Source organism: Mauremys mutica, chromosome 4, assembly GCF_020497125.1.
Source record: "Mauremys mutica isolate MM-2020 ecotype Southern chromosome 4, ASM2049712v1, whole genome shotgun sequence".
Classification (NCBI taxonomy): Eukaryota; Metazoa; Chordata; order Testudines; family Geoemydidae; genus Mauremys; species Mauremys mutica.
In genome coordinates this window covers 148,117,107-148,144,713 of record NC_059075.1, presented here as the reverse complement: position 1 = coordinate 148,144,713, position 27,607 = coordinate 148,117,107, and the positions used below count along the sequence as shown (strand labels likewise).

General features: G+C 50.8%; 2 protein-coding genes and 1 long non-coding RNA gene across 14 annotated transcripts in view; 1 reads left to right on the top strand and 2 right to left on the bottom strand.

Annotated features, from left to right (window-relative positions):
* The window catches only part of LOC123370219 (carnitine O-palmitoyltransferase 1, liver isoform-like), a 49,119-nt gene extending 34,151 nt beyond the window's left edge, over window positions 1–14,968 (bottom strand). Inside the window, exons 1-4 of the mRNA XM_045016558.1 lie at window positions 14,873–14,968; window positions 13,769–13,906; window positions 12,323–12,400; window positions 10,155–10,268 (exon numbers count right to left, since the gene is read on the bottom strand). Coding sequence (XP_044872493.1) covers window positions 10,155–10,268; window positions 12,323–12,400; window positions 13,769–13,906; window positions 14,873–14,941 — 399 coding nt within the window. The 5' untranslated portion in view covers window positions 14,942–14,968. The remainder of the gene's footprint in view (window positions 1–10,154; window positions 10,269–12,322; window positions 12,401–13,768; window positions 13,907–14,872) is intronic.
* LOC123370220 (glycine N-acyltransferase-like protein 3) overlaps window positions 1–27,607 on the top strand; it is a 327,798-nt gene that overhangs the window by 298,058 nt on the left and 2,133 nt on the right. Inside the window, exons 1-5 of one of the 12 annotated variants that reach the window (XM_045016564.1) lie at window positions 17,303–17,653; window positions 21,229–21,358; window positions 25,249–25,356; window positions 25,717–25,843; window positions 26,217–26,337. In XM_045016564.1, the coding sequence (XP_044872499.1) occupies window positions 21,281–21,358; window positions 25,249–25,356; window positions 25,717–25,843; window positions 26,217–26,337 (434 nt within the window). In that variant the 5' untranslated portion in view covers window positions 17,303–17,653; window positions 21,229–21,280. The other 11 variants (XM_045016562.1, XM_045016565.1, XM_045016560.1 and 8 more) reach the window with 11 other exon arrangements.
* LOC123370222 lies at window positions 4,619–9,858 on the bottom strand. Its single transcript, XR_006579313.1, has 3 exons — window positions 9,209–9,858; window positions 7,318–7,360; window positions 4,619–4,661 (listed from the first exon to the last, which is right to left on the bottom strand). It is a non-coding gene; the product is annotated as an uncharacterized LOC123370222 (long non-coding RNA).

Sequence of the window (27,607 nt, the reverse complement as noted above, 5' to 3'; positions counted from 1 at the left end):
TAGGGCCAGCTTCTAAACAAAGGAAAGGAACAGCCAAAAACCATTAATCTGTCAGAATACTACCGTACTAATTGAAGTCAGTCAAAAAGGAGAAATGTCTAGGAAACTATTATGCTAATTTGCTAATCGCTGAGAAATGGTCATGGCACACATTCAGTTTAACATAAGAGCATCTTTTACTCCTTTTTCAGGTTTTTCTCTTTGAAAGTACAGGTCTAGCAGCTTATGGATATATTAAGAGGACACTCTTCGGAAATATTCTGCAGACTGTTTGGACTCCCTGACGTTCCTTGTCCTTGGCTGGCCCCGCTTACCTGTTTCCTCTCCTGGGATATGGGAGGTATTAAACATTCGCTCCCACTGAGCTGAGCAGAGTGGAATAGTGGATCCCATCAGAAGAATCTATGCCGCAAACGTACGTTACAATTGCGTTTTTATATATACAATTAGCAAATTGAGAGAAAAAACACACATGCTGGTTAGAGAGAGACTGTAGGATAACATGAGGATTCTTAACACATCGAAGACCCTTTTTCCCCCCTTTCTTTTCAGTTGTCCTCTGACCTACCCATGTTAGGTTCCATAGTTTTTCCACTAGTCGTATGTATACTGCCCAGCTACTACGAGCTTCCCCTTTAAAAGCAGATGATCAAAGCTGTGGATTTAACAGATTCAAGGTTTTCTCAGTGCCAATCACTGATGCAGAACTTCATATCATCCATTGGGAGTTGCCTCTTCACAGCCTGTGATGCCTCACAGTTACATGGCATATCAGTGAACATATTTTATATACGTATATATGCAAGAGAACAGATTCTTATTAGACTGCAGTCTCTTAAAACAGTCATATGATCCTAGGTCTCAAGCAGAACTGATTCCCTCCATTAGCAGCATTTATTCATTAAAATAAATGGCCACAAAACTGAGTAGAAATTAACTACAAACTGAAGGCACAGAGGAAAGGGGAAGCCCTTTGTATGAACAACAGAAAAGCCATTGGCATGGCATTACCTGTACATTACTCCATAAAAAAAAATAAAAAAAATCTAGTCATCCTCCTGAGACTCATTCAATGACTGTTTTTAAAACAAACAGTGATACCACCAAAATGGAGAGGGGAAGATATTCATATTTAGAAATGTTTTCTTCTAAAGTTTTCAAACACCATTTAAATAGCGGTTAAGAATTTTCTAGCCTTATTTTTAAATTTTTATAGGACGCAGCAAAATGTACTAAAGTCATAAGGCCCAGATCAGGATCTGAATTTCCCCAAAGTTTGGAACTATTCAGATGCTGGGTTTTGGTTTGCATCTGTCTCTAGTATGATTTCCTGGACACATCCTTCAACTGCTTCAGTTGCAACATAATAGTAGAAGTCACTTTGCTGAGATGCCTGCTTTAAGAAAAAAGATTGTCTAGGAATCAATTTTGTCCAGTAGGTACCTACAGCCCTATGTGATGCATTATTGGTATGCAGTATCTGTTATGTCCTAGGGGCAGCCGGTGTAGGAAGCAATCACTTGAGGCCAGAGAGCAGACAGCTAACCAAAACCTCCATTTTCTTTACAGAAACAGAGAGCTCACTCAGCCGGTTGAAACCGGCTGAGCTATCCCTTAATAGTCTAACTCAGTTGCCATAGTAACAAAACCCATGACAACCAAATACACAACATATTCCTCCCCCCCTAATAAGAACATCCCCTAAATAAAACACACACTAAACTAGAGACGGAGGGTAGACTGCCTCCATTCCCGGCTAAACCCTGGGGATTATTTTGCCCCATAACCGTGGGTTCGCCCTAACTAAAGATCCAGCCGATGAGGAGGCCTTCTGTCTCTAGGTGGATTACGGCGAACTTCTGGTGTTATTGCACCCGAAAGTACTAGGGGCTCAGGGTCCGCAGCACGAATAGGTGAGGAGGTGGTATCAGCTCGTGCTGGGCAGAGGGGTATCTCAGCTGCCGGCAGTAATGGAGGAGAACAGTCAGGAACAGGTGACTCATGATTCGGTGTCTCACCAGGAGGGGTGAAGTCAGACCCCTCAACTGCAGATGGGTCCTGAAGACTGGCATGACCTGGCAACAGCTGATCTACATGTCGCCGCCAGGTAAGATTCTCTGCAGTCCGGACTGTATAGGAAACAGGTCCTGTTTGAGTGATGACTGTGGCCGGGACCCATTTAGCTCTGGAAGTATAATTCCGAGCCAAAACTGGCTGCCCTGGGCTAAAGGTTCGGTCTTTTGCTCTGGGTGCCCGTCTGATTACTTGATATTGCTGCTGATGTTGCACAGTTTGTCTGTGTAGGGTCCAAAAATTGATGTCAGAGGTCGATGGTCTGTAAGAAGAGTAAACTTTCGCTCAAACAGGTACTGATGAAACTTCCTAATTCCCAAAACAATTCCTAATGCCTCACGTTCGATTTGGGCGTAGTTAGTTTCTGCTTTGCTTAGAGTGCGTGAAGCAAAAGCAATAGGTCTTTCTTCTCCCGAAGGCATAATGTGTGACACGACCGCTCCCACTCCATAAGGGGAAGCATCGCAGGCCAATTGCAGGGGTAAGGATGGATCAAAGTGCGTTAGAACTTCAGAATTTAACAATGCATCCTTAGCTTTGTTAAATGCAACATCACAGGCTTCAGTCCACTTCCAGGCCTTGTTCTGCCCAAGGAGCTCATGAAGTGGTTTTAGCAGTGTGGCTAACTGTGAGATGAACTTTCCATAATAGTTCAGTAGTCCTAGAAATGAGCATAGCTGGCTTACATTTCGAGGTGGGGGAGCCTCCACAATAGCTTTAACTTTTGCAGGGGCCTTATGAAGACCTGCAGAATCGATGATGTGTCCCAAATATTCAACAGAGGGCTTGAAGAATTCACACTTGTCTTTGCGAACTCGTAGGCCATACTCTTCCAGTCTTTGTAGGGTAGCCTCTAAATTCTTTAAGTGATCCTCTTCATTTCTTCCAGTGACCAGGATATCATCCAGATAGCACTGAACTCCTGACAAGCCACACAAGATCTGGTCCACAAGGTTTTGTTAACTATGACTAATACTTTCGGGGGGGGCTCCGGGCTAGTCCATGGACAGCCCTTAATGAAGAGAGAAACAAGTGAAGGGACACACTGGATGCCGCAGCAAAACAGCACGAGTAACAGTACAGTGAGTCCCCCAAAGGTGACAAGTTGATGCAACCACCCGGTGTTAGGAAGCCATGAGGAGAGCCAATCCCACCATCCCGAGAAGGGGTCTGGATTGTATCTGATTTGATCTGTTAAATTTTTAATTATCTTGAGTTGATTTTCAACTGAATGATGATGATCAGAAATATTAAAGCAACACATATCATTAACCTTTTCACATCCATAATGATGCAGCATAAGTAAATAATCTATAGCCGCTCGATTTTGCAACACCCCATGGCGGATGTCTTCCTGCTCATCATTAAGGAGGGCTATAGCGGTAGATGTCGCATTTAAAGCCTTAGTGGCTGCACAAGCTAAACCATTGATTCGCATACTATTTCCTGTGGCCAACCCGGGGACCCCGACAAGAGAAACAGCCAAAGCGACAGTCTCAGTTTTTGAAAGTAAATGTACACGGCTATCACAGGAAGCATCTAAAGGAAGACTGCGACTAACTCGCGAAGTATTTAACAGTTGCCTTTTAGTTGGTAATATGAGTGCAAGTCGGCTTAGGCAACAAGTGCCATCACTAAGATTGGCGGGCATATAATTGAAAGTATATCCTGAGCATGTCCAAAACCACCCATTTGGCAGCTGTACATGCTTGTATAGATAAGAGATATTTGTCACAGCAGAACAATTCATTGCTGGAGCAGGAAAATGCTTACAATTACTCATGGTACAATTAGTCATGCGGGCACAGGTTATGTTATGTGTGGCTGCATATGGGGTTCGAAGGGCAAGCGCATTCCTAGGTCTACGAGGTGTTTGGGGTCCCCAATTATGATAGCCAGCATAACCCAAGCCATGAATAGTGGAATTTGGCCCCAGACTAGAATAAAACCAAGTAGCATTTTCAACATCATTAGGATTATGGCATACAGGAATCAGACAGGTACCTAAAATCTCTCCCACCGTAACTTGCTGGGAGAGGCAAAAGGATGTCTGATTCAAGGTGTGAATAAATGTCTCCCACACATTGGTGGAAGGGAGAGGGGCTGCAACACCTTGCAGCAAACACAGAACGGTCACCCAAATATACATAACCCAGCAAAGAGAATTAGCATTTAAGCTGGCTATTAGCGCAAGAAAGTAGTTTTCTGTAGTCTTATCTGCCTTAGTTTGCTCTAATACATGTTCAGCCTGCCGTGATAAAGCTTTGACCTGCCCCCAAGTTATGGCAGTGTTAGGTGTGCCACGCTTTCGGGCCTTGTCAATCTTGTCCACCCTATCCGTCAGGGTTAGACTGAAGTCCGGAATGGGATTCTTTAGCCCCTGATGCCAGGCCATCTCTCCACGGCTTCACAAAGCGAGCGGGAACCCACACAGGGCCGGTTTCAGTTGACACTGCTGCGTAACCCCGGCCCCAGGTGATGAGTGGCACAGGCAGGCTCCACTCTGGTCCTGGCAACTTGCGATATATCACCTTTGGCGCCGGAAGGGGCTCGGTCTGTCTATAATGGCGCTGGGCTCTAGATAAAAACTGATTATTAAACAAAGTTAAATTTAAATGATTCAGAGTAAACAAGACACGAGCCAGCCATTCTTCCTTATCTGGCAAGGATAGGGGCACTCCTCCTTTTTGTTTTTGTTTAGTAAGGGCCTCCTTTAGGGTGCGGTTAGCCCGCTCAACAATGGCCTGACCCCGGGAATTATAAGGAATGCCGAATTTGTGGAGAATGCCCCACCGGGCACAAAATGCGGCCATGGCGGAGGAACAGTAAGCAGGACCATTGTCGGTTTTTAACTCAGCGGGGCTGCCCATTACCGCAAAACTGCGAATCAAGTGATTACAAACATGTTTGGTAGCCTCCCCTTTTTGGGCTGTTACCCAAGTGTAGCCTGAAAATGTGTCGACGATAACGTGCAGGTATTTCCAAGGGGAGAAAGGGGGAAAAAGGGTGACATCCATCTGCCAAAGTTGATTGGCTCCGAGACCACGGGGATTTACCCCTATGGGAGGACCCTGTGGGTTAAGGGTACATTGAGGACATTGTTGAACAATACCTCGAGCATCAGAAAGAGGGATCTGAAATTGTTTAGCCAATGCCTTGGCATTCTGATGGTGTAGGGCATGGCTTTCTATAGGAGTACAAGGGAATGCCCTGAGTTGGGCATCCGCCTGGGCATTGCCTTCTGTCAACATGCCAGGGAAAGGTTGGTGGCTTCGAATATGAGCAATAAAAAACTGATCGGTACGGGAATGAATGAGATGTTGCAATGCTAAAAACAAAGCTAGCAAATTTTTATCTAGCGCTGGTGATACATAGCTACCACTAATATTTGAAACAACATTGGCTACATATAAACTGTCAGTGATAATATTAAACGGTTGCATAGAAAAACGATTAAAGGCTAAAATTACTGCAGCCAGCTCAGCACGCTGGGCGGAGCTTTGGGGTAGGGTAAACAGAGAACACCAGTGGGTAGTAGATGGGTCACGCCAAGAGAGAACCCCACGGTTTGGACTCCCGTCCGTAAATACTGTAAGCACATCTGGCAGCGGGGTTGGGGAGAGTAAATAGCAAAAGTTAAGGGGTAATCGCTGCGTCATGCTGAAACGGGGGTCCTTCAAAGTGTGACAGGAGAAGACCCCAGTAAAGGCTGAGCATGCACACTGAACCTCGGGGTTAGTTTCACAAAGAGTTTGCCATAAATGCAAGGGGATCGGAAGTACTATTTCAACGGGATCAATGCCTAAAAGGACCCACGCTCGCTGGCGTCCCTTGGTGATAAGGGAGGCAAGCATGGAGGGAAGGGGAGTAAGGGTGTTTGCCGGGGTATGGGCGAGATAAAGCCATTCAAGGATTCGTACCGTCCCAGCCTCGGGTGCTTGAAAGAGGGCGGCACAAGGCTGGGTCACCCCTTGAAGACAAGCGAGACGTGGAGGCTCGTTATCCACGGCACGATCCACCCAAACCTTTGCGAGAGATTGATTTACCTGCTCAATGGCATCTAATTGTGTTTTTGTGAGAGAAATGATATCGGAGGGGTGACGCCCCTGCCGAAGAGCATCAAATAATGGACTTAACATGTTAGTATCAAGGCGATAATAGGGACGTACCCAATTAATAATGCCCAGGACTTGTTGAAGGGTGACGTAATTAATGTTGGTTTTCAAGGCAATTTGCGGGATAATCGGAATGGAATAAGCGGCCATCATTTTATGTCCCAGATAAAGGAAGGGTTCTATACATTGTACCTTTTCTGGGGCTATTTGAAGGCCGTATTCCTGGAGCATATTTTGCAGGTCAGTTTGCCATGAAGGAGGGAGTTCTGGTCCTGCTATGAGGATATCATCCATATAATGGTAAACCTTAAGCATAGGGTACCGTTTGTGAAAGGGTAAGAGAGACTGATTCACATAATACTGACAGAGGGTGGGGCTGTTTAGCATACCCTGGGGAAGAACCTTCCAATGGTAGCGTTCTGTTGGCTGACTATTATTCAAAACAGGGATAGTAAAGGCAAAGTACTTTCGATCACGGGGGAGGAGAGGGATAGAGAAAAAACAATCCTTAAGATCGATTACTGCTAACTGATAATCATGTGGTATAACATTCGGATTCGGGGTCCCACATTGAAGGGCTCCCATAGGTTCCATAATTTTGTTTATAGCTCGGAGATCATGTAATAATCGCCAGCGTCCAGATTTTTTCTTAATAACAAAGACCGGAGTATTATATGGGCTAGTAGTAGGTTCAATATGTCCCTCGGTTAATTGTTCCTGAACTAATTCCTTAAGGGCTATTAATTTTTCCTGAGGGAGTGGCCATTGCTCAACCCACACTGGGACGTGGGTTTTCCATTCCAGGGGGAGGGCAGTGTGTAAAAAGCACTGACGTGTCATGGCACCACTAGGGAGGCTCCCAGCTGAGACAATAGGTCTCGCCCCCAGAGATTAATGTCAATTGGCAAAATGCACGGACGAATTTTTGCAACCTCTCGCCCCTCTTCACTATCCCATACTGAGAGCCAATTGGTGCTTTGTCGGGAAGATTGCGGGCCTCCCACTCCCCAAACAGAGGGGGAAACTTCGGAAGGCCAGGAAGGGTCCCAATGCTTTTGTGCAACTACTGAAACATCCGCTCCAGTGTCTAGCAACCCATAGAGCTCCTTACCGTTGATGATATACTTACGGGTCGGTTTGTGGGTTCGGATGTGTTGTAATACTGCAGCAATCTGTGGATGAAAAAGGAGACCTTGCTCCAGATTAACGCGAGTAGAACCAAATCCGCCGGCACGACTCACTTGGCTGGGTCCGGCCGGCGCTGTGTAAGGTAAGATTAGCAGTTGAGCCCAAGAATCTCCCGCCTTTAATTTGAGGGGAAGGTGACTCCAAATTTGAACATAGATAATGCCGGTGTAATCAGAATCGATAACTCCAGGCACAATCATAATAGACTGACTACTGGCAGAAGAACGAGGCAAAATTAACCCAAATGTGTCTGGGGGAAGCGGACCAGAAAGCTGCGTAGGCATGAGGAGTACGTCACCAGGGAGAGGGGATTGCATATCTACTGCATTAATAAGATCCAAACCAGCACTGCCTTTTGTGGCTGGTCGAGCAGCTGTGGCAGGCAAAGCTCCCTCCTTTAAACCGGGGCTGGAGGGGGGCCCGGTCGAAAGTTTCCCGAATTATCTGGGGTTGAGGAGCGACATTGATTAGCCCAATGATATCCTTTATTACATTTTGGGCACTTTTTAGCAGGACGGCCCCCGGTGGTGTTAGTTCCGCCCTTATGAGCACCACCTCCTGGGGCCCGGCACTCCTTTTTGAAGTGTCCAGGTCGCTGGCAGTTAAAGCAGTTACCTGTAGGTTTGTTACCTTGACGGATTGCTCCTGCCAACAGTGCCATAGCGTGGGTCTGAGTGCCCACTTCGGCACATGCCTGCAACATGTCAGCGAGTGTGTAATTAGGGCGGTGAATGATAGTTTGGAGAATTTTCCGACAGTCAGCATTGGACTGCTCATACGCTAAGCGTAAAAGGAGTTCCGTCTGAGCGTCCGGATTGTCAATTTGGCGTTGAACAGCCTCCTTGAGGCGATCAACGAAATGATGATAAGGTTCAGTAGCTTGTTGTTTAACATTTGTGAATGATCGAAGGGGCTTGCCAGAGGCTGGAACGCGCCGAAAGGCTCTCTGAATGCACATTGCCGTGCGGTGAAAAGATTCCATGGGCAATATAGATTGTTGCTCCATGGTGGCAAAAGCTCCTGTCCCATATATTTGCTCAGCAGTATTCTGCGCGTTACCGAGTGCTAGGGCTGCCAACCTAAACTCATTATCCCATACCACGTATTGTGCAGGGGAAAGGATCATACGAAATAGATGTTTCCAGTCCTCTGGGATCATAGTATAACTATTAGCGATCCCTTCTATCATACCCTGCACATAAGTGGAACGCAGCCCAGACTCACGTACCGCTTTGTTAAGCTCCCGAAGAATTGAATACGGGAGGGTGGAGTGCCGAGCTACCACCTCACCTGCCTCATTGGGAGGGTCATAAGACAGGGGAAACATCAAAGGGATTTCTCCCTCCCATTCTTCCAATAAGGGGTCCTGCCTGCTCGCTCGCGCCGCTGCAAGGGCGGCGCAGACAGCACCCTGATGAAGGGACTTCTGCCCCAGGGTGTCCACCACTGGTGTAGAAGTTTTTGGTGCTAAAAAAGGGGCTGGTGGGAGCACTCGGGGATAGGCGGGAGGTGCCTCTACCGAGAGCAAGGGAGGTGCGGAGGGGGACGCCTCTTTTCGTAATCTCCCCACCGCAGCTGAACAGTGCTGCCACAACAGAATATGTTGGATCTCGGCTCGAGGTTCCCTAAACAATGCCTCTCCGATCTTTATCCAATTGGAGTGATCTAGGGAGCCTCGGTTCGAGTACCATGGGCACTTATACTCAATCACTCGGAGCAATTCCTCCAAGTGCCGTAACGATACTGCAGTACACCCGTCCTGTTTGATAAGCTTCAATAACTCTTTTGCATGATCTTTTTGCTCAATGGATAAATCCCCCCCCATTACTCACGAGGGAGCGCGTTGCGCTGTGGTGCACCAAGGCTAAGCCAGCCGATGAGTCGGGGGTCCTGTGTCTGCATCACGTCGGGGTCACCAGATGTTGTATCGGGAAACAGAGACGAGACAAAGCTGCAGTGAGGCGTCTCTGGATAGTCCCAGACCGCCGCTTTTATTCTCTTTCTTACAGACTGGTTACTCAGTATTACATGATTGACATCACACAGGTTACTTATTACTATATGATTGATACACCTGTTTACTTCATTCTGATTGATTAAGGCTGGTTCCCCTCACCGGGCCATTGTCTTGTGTGACTAAGCTAGCATAGCAGAAAGTGCATACTATACTGTGCTAATAACATGGTTCAGTGCAGGGACAGCGTGGTTTGCCAACATCTGTACCTACACTGTACCTACATATTCCGGCATGACATTCCTGCTGCTCCTGGAAAATGTCATTTTCATTATCATCTGGCTTTTGTCCACTAAAATCCTATTGCACAAATCTTAAAACTTGCCTTAAAAAAAACCCCAACACAATTGCATCTTCCTACAGGGTAGTCCAGAATTCTGCAGTTTGAATATATCATCATACTAATTAACATGTATGTATATCGTTGGCTTCTACTAGACAGAATACTCAAGTGTAACATGACTATTTTGCCCTCCAGTGGAGTGCAGCTCACAGCAAAATTAAATTCAAACACTACTGTTGCAAAAGGAAGTTTTCCTTTAGCTTCCATTGCAGAGGTCTACATCTTTCTAAATAGAAGGTCCCACAAGTGGAGTTTAACTAGCACCCACAATGAGTTTGCGGCCACACGTTAGCTACAGTTACATACACTGTACCTTAACATAAGGCACTACTTCTCTCCTAGGTTACTTTTCAAAAAGGAGGCTGATTTGTTAAAAAGTAAATTTGAAGACATTAGAAACTATTGAAATGGATTTACATACTGGCTTGATTTCCTGTCTGTCCAGTTTTTTCCTATAGAGCAGGGTGGCATGGATAACATTACCTGCTCTAGCTGCCTGCAGGAAAGTGGGAACAACATACCGGTACAGAAAGTCCTGAAGATAGAAGAAAGGTAAGTTAGTATATGTACTATAATTGCCAAACTCCATTCAGCAAATGGAGTTCATTAATCATGCATTAGTCAAAATACAATTTTCCCCATAATTAATTCCAGCGTCATTACAGAAAAGGCGTTCATGTAGGGAAACTGGCCAAGTCACTAGCCATAGTGTGACTAACAACTTCCTACTTTAAACAAGTTTTCTTAAAAAGTCACAAAATAATAGCAGTACCTGCTCCTTGAATAGCATCAGATTGATACACTAGACTTCGGTCAACAAGTCTTCAAACAGCTTGTTTAGGCTAGGTCTACAGTACAAGCACTACCACAGCAGAGCTGCAGCTACGCCACTGTCAGCACTGTGGTGTAGATACTTGCTGCAGTGACAGAACAGGTTTTTCCATTGCTGTAGTAAATCCACCCACTCTAGAGGTCGTAGCTAGATTGATGGAAGAATTCTTCCATTGACTTAGCAGTGTCTATACTAGGGCTTAGGTAAATTTAACTGCATCTCTCAGGGGTGTGAATTTTTCACATTCCTGAGCAACATAGCTAGGCTGACCTGCATTTTAGGTGTAGACCAGGCATCACACTTGCAACAGAAGAGCAATACTAAAAACCTTAATTCAAATCAAATCATGGAGACAGTGAAGCCTAGATGCAGTTAGTGCTTGTTTTCTGATAACAGAAGTTCATGTATTTTTACTTCCAACATGAACATATTCAAGAATTTAAAGCCGCATCTAGTATAACAACATGCTTGTGGATTAAGTAGTATATGGAGTTGTGATGAATTGGGGCTATGTCTGTACAACTTATAAATTCCGATTGACATTGTGAAGTTGTATTATGAAAAACTGCTGTCATCAGTGTCTGTGGCTTGATCTACACCTAAAATCTCACACCACTAAGAGACACAGTTAAGCTGAACTAAGCCTCAGTGTAGACCAGGGGTGGGAAAACTACGGCCCGTGGGCCGGATACAGCCCGTGAGGGCTTTGGATCCAGCCGGTGGGATTACCACCCCTGTGGCGCCACGAGCTCTACGCCGCTCCTGGAAGAGGCTGGCACCATGTCCCTGTGGCCTCCTCTGCCCCCCCTCCTTCCTCAGGGGCTGCAGGGATGTGGTGCCAGCTGCTTCTGGTAGCGGAGTGGTGCAGCATGGGGCCAGGGTATGCAGCGAGCCTGCCTGATCCCCACTGCACGCCGCTACCACCCCGGAGCCGCTCAAGGTAAGTGGCACCAGGCCAGAGCCTGCCTGCACCCCAATCCCCTGCCCTGAGCCCTCTAACCCCCTACCTTGAGCCCCCTGCCACACTCTGCACCTCTCCCTGAACCCCAGCCCCCTGCCCTGAGCCACTTCCTGCACACCACACCCTCTCCCACACCCCATACTCCCTCCTGCACCCCAACCCCCTGCCCTAGCCCTACATTCATGGCCCTGCATGCCATTTCCCCACCCAGATGCGGCCCTCAAGCCAAAAAGTTTGCCCACCCCTGTAGACAGTGCTAGGTCTATGGAAGAATGCTTCAGCTGACCTAGCTACTTCCTCTTGGAGAGGTAGATTTACTACACAGACAGAAGGACAACTTCCCTTACTATTGTAAGTGTAGAAACTTAACACACCCCCAGAAGTCCAGAAAAAGAGACTTGGATTCTCCTGACAGAAATCCTAGTGGGTAGTCGACAGGGAATGCTCACTGGAATCAGTCATAGGCATTTATGAGCCAAGAGGCAATGCCTGTCACTGTAAATATTCAGTAAGATCTACAGGAAGTAATAATACTCTTTGAACTTCTAAATCTGAAGTAGAGTCCTACCTAATAAAACAGGGCTAAAGACAGAGGAACTGAATTTATGATGAAAATTTCCATATTATAAGATATCAGCACTTTTGTAAGATATTATGTGCAGACTATGCCAGCAGGAAGAAAGCACAGATCATATCAGTTAGCAGCAGTGGAGTTAAGAAAGGAAGTATTAAACAAAAGATAACAGGAATCCTAAGAAGGAGTGTTTCTACAAAAAGGTTCAGAAGATTTACTTACCATTGCATAGTAATTACTATTAACCATAATTGGCCCACGTCCTCTAAGGTAGATATATTCTTCCCACCAGTCACTAACCTACAGAATGAAGAGAACAAAATTTAGCATAAACTCATTAGCCTGTACCTCTGCTCGTCAACTGATTCAGGTCCTCTACTGTAGTGGCTCCAAAACATTGCTAACATTATACACCGTGCAGAAGGAATTGCTTTTTTTTTTTTTTAATTAATTCTGAATGCTGAAGTGTCACTGTTTGGGGAAAGAGAGCCACAAGGACCCACGAAGCTAAAGTCAGAAATTGAGCCTTAACTCTCAGGTAAGCAACTTTTGACGCAATCTCCCATCTCCTCTTCAGACAGTATTTTTAAAGTGTCCTTACAATACACATCATAATAAAGCTTCTGAAATATTATTCATCCTATGGTAGGGTTGCTTTAGGGACTCTACAAGCTTGTTCAAGCTACCGTGTATAGCTAAGATTTAGATAACAGGCCAGTAAGGTGTGTTTTTGTGCCCCCTTTTTCCTCCCACCCCAGCTGCACTCCTCCCGCCCCAGCCATCCCGGTGGCTACAGCTTTGTTTCCCTCTCTAACATGTACACATAATTGGACAGATTCACATCTGCATTAAGTTCATACTCAGTGCAGCTGAGGAGAGCAGGAGGAAAAGGTGGCTCTAAACCACACTGCCTTTCCACTCCCTGGATCTCAGACCCGCCAGGTGGAGAAGTTGCAAGTTAATTTAATAAGCAAATATAGCAGTAAGTAGGTTTTGAGTCCTGTTCAATGACAGACAGGAAGCCTGGTCTATAGTAATGAGACAGGAATTCTCAAGTTCTACTCGTGGCTCTGCCACTTACTGTGCCACACTGAGCAAGTTATTTAATCCTTGTCTCAATTTCGCCACCTAGAAAATGGCCTCAGAGTTACAAACACCTCGGGAACGGAGGTTGATCATAACTGAAATGTTTGCAACTCTGAACAAAATGTTATGGCTCTTTCAAAGTTTACAACTGAACATTGACTTAATACAGCTTTGAAACTTTACTATGTAGAAGAAAAATGCTGCTTTCCCTTTATATTTTTAGTAGTTTACATTTAACACGGTACTGTACTGTATTATATTCGCTTTTTTTGTTCTCTTCTGCTGCCTGATTGCATATTTCCAGTTCCAAATGAGGTGTGTGGTGGACCGGTCAGTTCTTAACTGTGGTGTTCGACTGCACATGTACTCACCTAGTACACAGAGGTACTGTAAGAATTAATGGATATGAAAGACAGTAAAGATGTAAGTGCAAGGCATTTTTAGTAATTCTGGTTTTGGACTTCCTTTAAAATTACAGAAGATTGAAAACTGAAAAAGCATGTATTAAAACCAGGAAAAAATGCAATAGGAGAGAGCGTTAAACTGTGTGCTTTCATAAGAGCCTTTGGGTCATCTGCTTACATAGTTTGTGGCCCACCAGGATTTCAGTTTCAAATACCACTGTAGTTTTGGTCCAAGATTAAATGCAAAATCTTTGGCAAGACCCTCCATTCTTTTGAACTGTTCATCATTCATAAGTGGCTGAACTGAATCCAGATACTAGAACAAATACAGAAAAGAATTAATGTCAGTGCCATAGCTTTCACTAGAGCTTATTGTCATTTATTCGCAAGGAGCTTAATAAACAAAGGGAAGTATTCTAAAGTTGGTTTACAGGGTTTCAGCTGTAACAGGTGTTGATAAAAAAATAATTGAGCGCATACATCTTGAAAGACATAGGCTCATTTTCTATTACTGTATCTATTTCTCCCTTCAAATATGGTACTTTCTCTTCCTACTCCTACCCCATCTACTCACTGCTTGCTACCAAATCATAAATGAAAGCACATCTATTAGCATAGAATTTTTGGAAAAGTGATTTTCCTTTTAGTAGGTGATATATTTTATATTATGAATTAAGTATTTCCTTAATTTTGAGCCATTTTAGGTATGTTTTTTAGTTAGAGGGGGCTAACTTAACTGCTATCACTATTTTTGTTGCCTATTAATTTTCATATATAGTTAGTTTGCCTAAGACCAGCAGAGACTTTTTACCTGCAAGAATCAAAATAAGCCTAAAACTAGTTGGAGTTTTGCCTAAAGGAATTCCTAATACAAAGCCTATTATAACAGGAGCACTATACTTAAATAACATCAAGAATACACAGTACAGATAATGAAAGCAAGGGATATCAAGGGCTCTATCCCAGTAAATCACACTCCATTGTGTGCTGCTGTATTTACTGACAAGGCATGTAATATCATGCATTTATCCACTGAGAGCCAAAGCCCAAAGATAAAGATTAAAGGAAAAACATCAATCTTTAACTCTGAATTACCCTTGGTCTATCATAGCCTTTATTTTAATTGATACATAACTGTTAATATGTTACTAAAATTGGAGGGATTGGAATGTTAATAGCATTAACCACTTCAGTACATTTATCATATAAGAGACACTGAAAACCATTACTACATTTGGAATCAAATTGTGAAAAGGTAAATTCAGCTCTTCCAACAACACACCCTGTTTACAGTGTTTTCAACAGCTGGGACCAGCAGTCGTGGCAGAGACGTCTGAAAGCTGTACAACATTGGTTTACGACCTGAGAAAAGCTTTACCAGACTCTGTCATCCGGACCTGCAATCCCTCCACCTCACAGCATGGATGCTGCATGGCTAACTCAATCTGAGCTACATTGCTGCTGCTCACCATCTCCCACAATACTTGACCACTGGGAAGTAGCAAGAAGATGTAGAGAAGGTTATAGAAAAGATCAGAAAGGACAGGGAAAACAGTATCCCTCCCCATCAAGAATATTTGCTCCAAAGGCAAAACAATTTCCAGGTCACTATATGTATCCTTTTGGCAGGAAGGTACTGCCTCTGCAGAGCACAGGAAGTCCACCTTGTAGTGTTTTGACAAAAAATGGTAGCATTTGACCAGGTGGCTGCCTTACAAAATTTCCACAGTGGATGCATTAGCTCTTTCTGCTCGAGAGGTCTCGTGAAAACTGACTATTTATTTCTACCCTTTGTTTCCTATTTTTAACCACTTACTGATCCATGAGAGGACCCTCCCTCTTACCTCATGACTGCTTAATTTTGCTCAAGAGCCTTTGGTGAGGGACCTTGTCAAAGGCTTTCTAAAAGTCCAAGTTTACCACATCCACTGGTCCACCCTTGTCCACATGTTTGTTAACACCCCTCAAAGAATCATAATATTGCCCTCTAATGAGAGAAAACGGAAGGAGAGGAAAGACAGTAGGGTTTTTTGTTTATTTTTAAAACACTTGCTTTAAACGGATATTTAAAAGGACGAGTGGCACTGGTGGTGATACTGGGAAACTGGAGTGTCTAAGGGAATTGCTTGTGTGACTTGTGGTTAGCCAGTGGGGTAAGACCAAAGTCCTCTTTGTCTGGCTGGTTTGGTTTGCCTTAGAGGTGGAAACACCCCAGCCTTGGGCTGTAACTGCCCTGTTTTAAGTGATTTGTCCTGAATTGGCACTGTCAGTTGGGTCCCGCCAGAACTGCATCGTCACAGTGCTCGTCCAGCTTTTCTGAATAGTCCTGAACCATTTCTTTCTCCACAGAGGGCAGAAACACTTGGAAAACATTTGCAGCTGAGATTCAGGAGAGAGATTTGCAGCTGAGATTCAGGAGAGAGAGTCTGTACTGAAGGATGCTCCCTTGTGCTTTTTCCTCCCCTGTTGGAGATTCTTTTGTTTCCCTTCCTGCTTGATGACTCTGTTGCTTAAATGTAAATTAAGCAGAGCACCCCTTCCTTTATTGAGACAGGCCTGTTTGCAAACCTCAGGTTAGAGCACGTGTTAACACCATAAAGGGGAATCTTATCACTTCACGTACAATGTTGTCACACACATATTTTATCAGGGCAATACTGACCGGCAAATTATACATTTACAAATAATACCTTACAAGGTTGTACAAAGATTATTACAACAGTGGGTACGGTGTGAACACAAGGGTACATTCTGTCACAATCCCCTATCTTCCCCCTCTCAGTCCTTTGTTCACCAGGTGGGGTCTTTTCTCAGCTTCCCTGAACTCCATAAACCATGGGGACTTGTATTGTCTCTCTGGCCCCTTTGCTGATGTGGGTCAAATTCAACTAGTTCCTTAATGACTCTCTCCTCCACCCAGACAGGGAAGTAATGCCCATCTATGCCTCATGGCCTGCCCTGAGAGCAAACTTGCTCCCTTTTTTCCCCACGGGGTAACACTGCAACACAGAGGGGAAACTGAGGCACATACAGGGGTCATAAAATACTACAAAAATTCCCACTTTGTCGCAGGGACCAATCCCCTGGTTTTTTGGTTCCCCCCCACTGGCTGATCTGACCCAAAGTGGCTCTATTCACCATGGCACTGTCTTCCAGGAGGCTGGGGCTTTCAAATGTGATGAGAAGGCCCAAGCTGAATCCTGGTATGTTATAGGAAATGCATTTCCTGCTGTGGGGCGCTCACAGTCAGGGTCACTGGGGCCCCATTGCGCTGGGTGCGGGGTGGATACACAGTGATCTCCCTCGGAGCAGACTGTCTCCAGGACAAGAAGCTCACACTGCTTCACCTTCCTGGGTCTCTCCTTGGAGCATTCAGCATCCTCTGCCCCTTCGTGTGCTTCCCAGGCCGGGTCCTGGGTAAGCCACAGGGTCCTTCACCCCCACAGACGTGACTCTCAGCCAGCCAGTAAAGCAGAGGTTTATTAAATGACAGGAACACGCTCTAAAACAGAGCTTGTAGGTACAGCGAACGGGACCCCTCACCTGGGTCCATTTTAGGGGGCAGTGAGCCAAACCCCCACGTCTGTACTTCACTCCTAGTCCCCAGCCAGCTCCAGCCTGAAAACCCGCTCCAGCCCCTCCTCCTCTGCTCAGTTCCTTTCCTGGGCCCGGATGTCACCTGACCTCTTTGTCTCCAACACCTTCAGTTGGTACCTTTGCAGAGGAGGGGCCCAGGCCATCAGCTGCTAGGAGACAGAAGGTCAGGCATTTATGTACACTGACCCTTTGCTCTGCAGCAATCACACACCCTTATTCCACCACCTAGATACTTAAGAGCTGCATAGGGGACACTGAGGCACCAACACAGTATTCAGAGAAAACATTAAGAACATTCCCAGATCGTCACAAGATGTCACCGCCTCTGCGCTCCAGGACTCTGTTAATGGTTCATTTGCTCGGGGATAAGAGGCTGGAGCAGCCGCAGAAGGAGAGAGAGGCAGGGACCTGGCAGCTCCACAGACACCCAGGAACTGCTCCTTCCCCTGGCACGGAGTCACCCCAGGTGAGTGGGACCGTAGCTCTGTATGGGCAGCCCTGGCATCACACGGCCTTAGAGCAGCCTTCTTATTGTGGGGTATCTGGTGAGCACAGGGGCTGCACCCAGACTGGTGAGTTATGGTGGTGTCTCTGATGAACACACGGGGGGGCCATGCAGAGACTGTTAAGTTATTGTAGGGTCTCTGGTGAGCACAGGCGCTGCACACAGACCGGTTAGGTTAGGTAGTATAAGGTCTCTGGTGAACACACAGGGGGCTGCGCACAGACTGGTGAGCTGTTGTGGGGTCTACACAGTGTTTGCTATTTTGGCAGGGCTGGGAGCTGGCAGCTGGTCTCTGGGGTTGGGAGGAGACAGTCAGAGGGAACTGATGGGCTTCCTGCCCCACAGGTGTCCCTCGCATTGTCCTGCTGGAAGCTGTGAAGGCCCATCCCGGCCAGCGATGCTGATCCTGAGCTGTTCCTCCAAGCTGCGGCTGCTGGAGGGGATGCTACGGAGGGGCCTGCCTGACACGCTGCCGGTGACCAGGACTCGCCCGACCCACAGGGCCAAACCCTCCCACCCTCAGGCTGTGCAGAGAGCAGGGGAAAGTCCCTCGGAGTCCCCTGGGTGATGGGGCACAGATTGGGCTGGGGTGCAATCCCCTGGGTCGGGGGTACATGGAGGACTGGCCCCTCCACCTGGTCAGAAGGTAGCAGTTTGGGGGGCAGACCCTTTCTCCAGGTTGGGGGGCAGCAGTTCAGGGGCCGGGCAGGCTCTCATAGATCCACAGGGGATGTGCTGTACCCCAGCCTGTCACCAGGCCCCTGGGAGCGACCCCTGGAGTGGGCCGGGGCCCGAGGCTGCACACAGCTCACAGGGGCAGGCCCGTGACCGCCACCACTGGGCCTTTGACACCAGCCCTCCCATCTCTCTCCGTGGCTCCCTGCAGCGAATGCAGCCGAGCCAGACGCCCGCGGGAGGCTTGGACCGGGCCCCTGCGGTGGGTGTTGGCAGAGACCCCGGCAGCCTTTGCAAAACACAGGAGCGGTTCATTAGTCCCCTGGCTACAGACTCCTCAGGTTAGCACAGGGAATCAAAGGTTAAGCCACAGCCCAGCCTGGCCAAGCCTGGGCAATGAGCCAGCCAAGACGTCACGGGCCCCATGGCTGGCTCTGGCTCTGTCCCATTGTTCTTAGGCCAAGGTGACAGCTGCTGAGACCCCGCAAAAGCCGGCTCTTACCTCGTATCCTGACCCCTCGTGGACGCTGTTCTTCAGCTGGGGGCCTCTCGGCTGCAGAGCCGTGAGGGGGGAATCTCGCTCGCTCGGTGTGAACGTCCGTCCCAGCCACTGGGGTTCCATGGTCTCTCCAGACCCTCCTGGCGCGTGTGTAGTTTATTCCCTTGGTTAATGATGCTGGTCTCCAGCCAGGCTGTTACATGAGTCACAACCCGTCCCTTCCCTTCACACGTTGCGCAGAGCAGTACAGGATGCAGAGGGAAACTGAGGCACACATGGGACTCAGAAAGATACTACAGAAAGCTTCTACTTTGTCACACAGGCCCCCTGCCCTGGGTTAGGGGTAGCAGCAGGAGGGCAGGCCCCTCCCCCAGGGTAGAGGTAGCGGGGGGGCCTCCCCCTGGGCCGCCTCCTCACTCGCCCCCTGCCTCTCAAAGTCCAAATCCAGCACCAATGCCTGCTGCTCACCCAGCGTAGCCGCCAGGAGCTGCCCATCCAATCAGAGCACAAGCGGGCTCTGTGCCAGCCAATCTCAGTATGGGCAGGTTTTGCGTAAAGCTAATGAACATGTGGGTGGTTCCATAGCAGCCAATCACAGTGTAGGACAGCTGGGTGCCTGCCAATCATGGCTCTGACCACCACCACCTCCCACCCCCCGGTTCTGAATTTCCTCCTAGTCCTCGCCATGGCAGATGGGGGAGGGAGGGCGGGGAATGCAGTGGCTGGATCCCATCCCAGTTTCAAACCCAAATGTTTTGGGGTGGCAAAAGGGGGCTGAGGCTGCATGAAAATTCCCCACTGCGCCCTGCTAGTGTCAGCGACCAGACCCACCCTAAGGGTGGATGGATGTGAGACTGCTCTGAGCTGTGTAGTGCAAGGGTGAGGTGGATTAGAGCCAGCGGTCAGCATGCTGACAGTGCCTGGTAGGACAGGGATGGGGAAGACGCTGTGGCGTCTATGGATAGCATTTGTGGGTTCAAACTTCACCGGGACAGTCACTGGGTAAAGTGACCCTGCCCAGTGAAGTGCTGCAATAAAGTAGGAATTTTCTGTAATATTTTTACAACACTATGTGTGCCTCAGTTTCCCCCATGTGTTGCGTGGCTACCCAGTTGTGGGGGCGAGGGGGAGGATTAAGTTTACTCTCAGGGCAGGCTAAGAGACATAGGGGTGGGTGTCACCTCCCTGTGACGGTGGAATAAAGGGTCCTTAAGGAACTTCTTGTAATCAACTTAGATCGCCAAGGGAGCCAGAGAGACAAGTCAAGTGCTGATGACACCTCGATTTCCCCACCTCTGGAGACCCCAGCTCGAGAGCACAGGACTGGGAGGTGGGGGGTGCTGGACAAAGATGGAGGCTCTCACCTGGAGCTGGCCAAGGAGGTCAGACGGAGACAGAGACAGCCTGGAAAGGGGCTTTCACTCCAGCTTGGTTGGGCCCCAGCTGACTGCAATGGACACTGCTTTACCCCCAGTTCTCTCTGCTGACCTAAGGCCGCTCCGTGACTCATAAACTGGCCTGGCGTGACAATGCTGCCGGGTGTCACTGCAAACCCAGGCTGGAGTGTGGGAGCCCCCGAAGAGCGGCCAGGGCTCTCCATGGGTCTGGCTCAGTGGGAGGCACCGGGCAGAGCTCACGGGGTAGAGCAGGAGGGCTGGAGCCCAGAGGCTCCATCTCAGAGACCCTGGCCTGCCCTGTAGGAAGAGTGGGGCCCCCTGGGGGGCTGACACTTTGAGTGGGGAGGGATAGCTCAGAGCTTTAAGCATTGGCCTGCTAAACCCAGGGTTGTTAGTTCAATCCTTGAGGGGGCCATTTGGGGATTTAGTTGGGGATTGGTCCTGCTTTGAGCAGGGGGTTGGACTAGATGACCTCCTGAGGTCCCTTCCAACTCTAATAATCTATGCTAGTGACTCTGGTGGGCACGGCCACCGTGCACAGACTGGTGAGTTATTGTAGGGTCTCTGGGGAGCACAGGGGCTGCACACAGACTGGTGAATTATGGTGGTGTCTCTGGTGAGCATGGGGGCCATGCACAGACTGGTGAGTTATGGTAGTGTCTCTTGTGAGCACGGGGGCCGTGCACAGATTGGTGAGATATTGTAAGGTCTCTAGGAGCACAGGGGCTGCGTACACACTGGTAAGTTATTGTAGGGTGTCTGGTGAGCACAGGCGCTGCGCACAGACCGGTTAGGTTAGGTAGTGTAAGGTCTCTGGTGAACACACGGGGGGCTGCGCACAGACTGGTGAGCTGTTGTGGGGTCTACACAGTGTTTGCTATTTTGGCAGGGCTGGGAGCTGGCAGCTGGTCTCTGGGGTTGGGAGGAGACAGTCAGAGGGAACTGATGGGTCTCCTGCCCCACAGGTGTCCCTCGCACTGTCCTGCTGGAAGCTGTGAAGGCCCATCCCAGCCAGCGATGCTGATCCTGAGCTGTCCCTCCAAGCTGCGGCTGCTGGAGGGGATGCTACGGCGGGGCCTGCCTGACACACTGCCGGTGACCAGAACTCACCCACCCCCACAGGGCCGAACCCTCCCACCCTCAGGCTGGGCAGAGAGCAGGGGAAAGTCCCTCGGAGTCCCCTGGGTGATGGGGCACAGATTGGGCTGGGGTGCAATCCCCTGGGTCGGGGGTACATGGAGGGCTGGCCCCTCCACCTGGTCAGGGGTAGCAGTTTGGGGGGCAGACCCTTTCTCCAGGTCGGGGGGCAGCAGTTCAGGGGCCGGGCAGGCTCTCATAGATCCACAGGGGATGTGCCGTACCCCAGCCTGTCACCAGGGCCCTGGGAGCGACCCCTGGAGTGGGCCGGGGCCCGAGGCTGCACACAGCTCACAGGGGCAGGCCCGTGACCTCCACCACTGGGCCTTTGACACCAGCCCTCCCATCTCTCTCCGTGGCTCCCTGCAGCGAATGCAGCTGAACCAGACGCCCGCGAGAGGCTTGGACCGGGCCCCTGCGGTGGGTGTTGGCAGAGACCCCGGCAGCCTTTGCAAAACACAGGAGCGGGGAGGGGGGGAGTAAGGGGGGAGGAGTGTGGGGGTAATGGGAATGCTTAGCTGAAGTTATGTATAAAGAGAGAAAAACCGCTTGTATCTGGGTGCTTGATTTGAGACACCTCTGTCTCCCTGCACCGCTTTGAGATCTGCTTCTCCACCTTGGTGTGTTTATTGGAGCGAAGCACACCGGGCAACGAACCACTGTTGCTGCCTCGGGCCCTCTGTGCAGGCAACAAAAGGTTAAGCCACAGCCAGGCTGGCCAAGCCTGGGCAATGAGCCAGCCAAGACATCGTGGGCCCCATGGCTGGCTCTGCCTCTGTCCCATTGTTCTTAGGCCAAGGTGACAGCTGCTGAGACCCCCCAAAAGCCGGCTCTTAGCCCTGTATCCTGATATATTTTTATAACATTATTTACAACACTATGTGTGCCTCATTTTCCCTCTATGTGTTGCTTGGCTACCCAGTTGTGGGGGCAAGGGGCATAGGCAGCAGGTTCGTATAATTTTTGGTGGGGCCCAAAATGGTGGTCCCCCCCCCCCCGCGCGCTCTCACCCTGTAAGCTGATATAAAATGAAGCTACAATGCGTCAGCACCACAAGATTACAAGGGTCAATTAAAAGTGGAAAGTCAGAAGCAGCACTTGCCTGCTTCAATATACGGTATTAAATTTTGTTGCACCTGTTGTGACAAAGTGGGAATGTTCTTAATGTTTTCTCTGAATACTGAGTGGGTGCCTCAGTTTCCCCTGCAAGATGCCAACTGAAGGTGTTGGGGACAAAGATCAGGTGGCCTCCTTGTCCGGAAGAGACACAAAGGCCAGATGAGGGAGTGTCAGTTTGGAGCTGGCTGGGGAAATCGGGAGAGGCCCAGAACTTGGGTCTGGGCTCCCCACCCCCCAAGATGGACCTGACTGAGGGGTCCTGTTTTCTGTACCTACAAGCTCTGTTTTAGACTGTATCCCTGTCAGCTAATAAACCTTCTGTTTTACTGTCTGGCTGAGAGTCACATCTGACTGCGGAGTTGGGGTGCAGGGACCTCTGGTTGCCCCAGGACCTGCCTGGGCACACTCGCTGCGGAAACTGCATGGTGTGGAAGGGCATGCTGAATGCGCCGAGGTCAGACCCAGGAAGGTGTAAGCTTCTTGCTCTGGAGACAGTATGCTCAGAGAGGAGGCTCCCCCAGAGTCCTGACTGGCTTTGTATAGAGTTGTTCCAAAGCATCCCAGCATCTCCTTCCATACCATGCGCTTCCCGGAAGTCTGCACAGGCACTGACACTCTCTCCTCTGGCCTTTGTCTCTTTTCCAGGCATTAGGAGGCCACCTGATCTCTTTGTTCTCCAACACCTTCAGTTGGCACCTTGCAGGGGGGTGGCCCAGGCCATCAGTTGCCTGGAAGCAGGGTGTCAGCCATTCTCTGTGCAGACGGCATCACACTGGCCCTCTAGGGCTTTACAACAATCACACCCCCTTATCTCACCATCTAGAGCCTTAAGAAATGCATTGGGGAAACTGAGGCACACAGACAGTATTCAGAGAAAACACCTGTATACGACCAGTTACATACTTTGAAGGATGTAAAATAATCAAATATTGTGCTAAATACAATGATACTCCAAACTGACCACCAAATTTAAGTTGCATGTTTTTCCCCTCAGGTGAGGGTTCTAGGGTGGGGCTGGGGATGAGGGGTTCACAGTGCAGGAGCGTGCTCGGTGCTGGGGGTGCAGGCTTTGGGGTGAGGCAGGGCTGAGGATGAGGAACTTGGGGTGCAGACAGGCTGCCCCAGGGCTAGGGCCAGAGAGGACTCCCCATCACCACCACTGGCAGCAGCAAGCTCCAGGGGAGGGACCCCTCCTCTGCCCCCCCACCCCACACAGCACACTCACTCTGCACCACAGTCACTGCACATGCTCCTAGGGCCCCTCAGGTCCAGAAAGCTCACTCCCCTCCCCTATGATGGGTGCTGGGGGGGGTTCCCATCACAGATGGACTTCCATGCTGCCCCTCACCATAACTTCACTGTGGATGGGTGATGGGGCTGCCCCTTGCCCAGCATGGGGCAGAAGTGGGGTAGGCAGGGTGTCGGCTGGCTATGGGGTGGGGGAGCAGGGTGTCATAAAATTCATCCAAGCCCCAGCTGCTCAGGTCTAGGAAGCCTCCCTCTCCCATCCCTCCTGTGGCGGGTGGGTTGGTGGGTGCTGGGGGAGGGGGCATTGCCTTCACATGTGGCTTCCTGCCTCCCCTGTGCAGCCTGCTGCGCCTCACTGGGGGTAGGAGTGGGGGCTGGAGCTGGGGCTGGGGGGGAATCATAGGGTCAAACACTCATGGAAGCCCCAGCAGCTGCTAAGGTGAGTGATGTCCCTCTCCTGGCCGGAAGTCCCGTTCCCGTCTCCTCCAGGTAGGGGCAGGGGAGGGGAGAAGAGGCCCCCTCCACTCCCCCCTCTACAGCAGCAGTTAGTTAGCATTGTTCTTATGCTAATGCTGCAGCTGTAGCCTTAGGCTACGGCAGCAAAAGCAAGGGAGAGAGACACTCGCTGTGCGCTCTCTTTACATTCAGGCAGGGAAGCTGGGGGGGGGGGGGGAACCTAGCTCCAAATATTGGTGGAGCAGAGCCCCTGATTATGAATATTCCTGGGGCTTTAGCCCCAAGAGCCCATATAAGTTGGCACCCATGGCAAGGGGTAGGATTAAGTTTACTCTCAGGGCAGGCTAAGAGACATGGGGTGGGTGTCATCTCCCTGTGATGGTGGAATAAAGGGTCCTTAAGGAACTTCTTGTAATCAACCCAGATCCCCAAGGGGGCCAGAGAGACAAGGCAAGTGCTGCCGACTCCTGGATTTCCTGCCTCTCAGCTGGGAGGCTGAGCAGAGACCCCAGCTCGAGAGCACAGGACTAGGAGGTGCTGGACAAAGATGGACGCTCTCACCTGGAGCTGGCCAAGGAGGTTAGAGAGAGACAGAGACAGCCTGGAAAGGGGCTTTCACTCCAGCTTGGTTGGGCCCTGGCTGACCGCAATGGACACTGCTTTACCCCCAGTTCTCTCTGCTGACCTAAGGCCGCTCCGTGACTCATAAACTGGCCTGGCTTGACAATGCTGCCGGGTGTCACTGCAAACCCAGGCTGGGGTGTGGGAGCCCCCGAAGAGCGGCCAGGTCTCTCCAGGGGTCTGGCTCAGTGGGAGGCACCGGGCAGAGCTCACGGGGTGGAGCAGGAGGGCTGGAGCCCAGAGGCTCCATCTCAGAGGCCCTGGCCTGCTCTGCAGAAAGAGTGGGGCCCCCTGGGCGGCTGGCACTTTGAGGGCTCCTCCAAGGGGCAGCGTAAAAGCTGGGGCCCAGCACCGATCCTGGGGAACCGGGACATCCCCAGACTCTGACCCCTGTGTCTTGGCAGGTCTACGGCACGGTGATGCATGTGAACCGCGGGAACCCGGCTGGCCAGGAGGTGCTGGTGGATTCATGGCCAGAGTTCAAAATGGTCCTCACCCGGCCACGCAGAGAAGTGAGGCCTTTGCTGGGCCCCTGCCATCTGTCCCACTGCCCTCCCCCACCTGACACCATCACTACCCCGCTGCCCTTCCCCACCTGACACCATCACTGCCCCGCTCCCCTCCCCCGCCTGACACCATCACTGCCCCGCTGCCCTCCCCGACTTCCTTGCCCCTTTCCCTGCTTGGTGTCATCTCTATCCCTCCCGCTCCTGGCTGCCCCACCTCCCCATAGCCTGTCTCCCCTTTCTGCTGCCCATTCTGCCCTAAGCCCCCTGGCTCTGTTCACAGGGCCCCTTCCCCCCCACCTCAATTTCTTACTTAGGGCCGGAGGCAGAGGCTGCGCTCACCCACAGGCAGTGTCCCCCCTGCAGGTGGCGCGGGACCCAAGTGATTTTTTCACCAACTTGTACTCGGCCTTTTACCGGGACGAGGGCGCCTGCCGGGCCCTGCTGGGGAACAGCCGCGCCGTGGACTGGGGCCAGGCCTTCCAGATACTGGGTGAGCCCCTCCAGCCCTGCTTCATCCAGCACCTGCCACATGGGGGCAGGACCGCTCCCCTCCCCCACAGGCCAATAGCCCTGAGGACCTGGCCCAGGCCCCTCTCCCCACATGGGCCAACAGCCCTAAGGGGTCCACCTGAGTCCCTGCCCATCCCCCACAGGCCAATAGCCCCGAGGAGCTCACCTGGGCCCCTTCTCCATCCAGACCCGGGATCCTGAATGAGCCAAGCTTGGGAACCCCCGGTTGGGTCATGCCGGCTCACAGTGGCCCTTGGCCCCTCCCTGCTGCTCTCCCCCACCAAGCTGGGCCCCCAACATCCATGGGCACCTTTCGGGGGGCCCCTGCTGACAGCGCACGGCTGTCCCTGCAGGGCTGCAGGACGGGGTACATGAGACCTTCAGCGACATTGCCAGGGCCAGGGGCCTTGAGATGGAGACGTATCCATACCGGCCACTGCTGCACCCAGACCCACCTGCCATGCCCCAGTACCGGTAGGTGCCCCCAGATATGGGGTGTGTGAGAGAATGGGGCAATGCACACAACCAGCCTGTGCTAGATGGAGGGGGGAGCGGGGCTGGGGGAAGGGAAGGACCCCGGGGTGCCAGGCCAGAGGCCTCCATTGCGCCCCAGATCTGGTGTCAATGAGTTCCCCAGGCTAACGGTGCTGGCAGAGTGAGGCCATCACCACAGCCCCACAGAGCCCCAGGCCTTGGGCACATGCTGCCAAGGATTTCCCATCCTGCTCTGGCGCAGGGCTGAGTCAGCCCTAGAGCTTCGCCGGGGGCAGGGGCAGCCCAGCCTGGCCAAGGAACCTCCTTGGCCCCAGGATGGGGAGAGCAGGGGGAGGGGCAGCCTGTAACCTTCCATATCCTGGGACGGGCAGCCAGGGGTCCTTGACCCCAGAGCCGTCCCCTCTAAGGGGAGGGGGCTCCAAGCACAGAGCCCCCTGGTCCCCCCTTCCCTGTCAGCGGGTAGGTCCCCGGGCAGGGGGTTCGCTGCCCACTGAGCCCTGGTGCTTTCATGTCAGGAGCTGAGCTTAGTCACGGCCCATCGGCAGCGATGGATCTGCTGGGGCTGGACTGGGCCCTGTCAGACAGCCCCTGTGCTGACGCTGCGGGAGTGTGTCAATCCCCTCCCCCCGCGGGGGTCACTTTCCCCCCATGTGCTGCCTCCTGGCTCGAACCCCTTCCCACAGGGCTCCCCCTTCCCCCCATGTGCCGGGGCCTGGCTTGATCCCCTCCCCCCCCAGGGGTCGCCTTCCCCCCATGTGCCGCCTCCTGGCTCGATCCCCTCCCCCCAGGGCTCCCCCTTCTCCCCCACCCCGGGTCTATCGCCCCTCAGCCTCATGCCAGGTCAGCCCCCCTCCATGGAGGCACGGGGGGGAGCGTTATGGGGGCTATAGTCACCCAGGATTTGCCATAGCCTCCCCTCCCAGTGCAAAGGCCAAACGTTATGCAGCAGTAGGGGTGGCAATGCCATACCACGCCCCCCGTAGCTCTCGGCTGCTGCTGGCGGCGGCGCTGCCTTCACAGCTGGGTGTCACACCCCTCCCCCACAGGATACTTTCCATGCCCCCCCACCCCAGTTTGGGATTCAGCAAACCTCCCCCGCCCCCGCAAATTTTCTATCCAGCCCAGCTCAGTCCCACAACCGGGAAGAGGATGGCGCCGCCGGACCCTGCTCCCCTTCTATGCCATGTCATACCAGCTCAATCCCTGCCCCCCAAGCTGGGTCAATATCCCCCTGGGCTCACACCTCCCA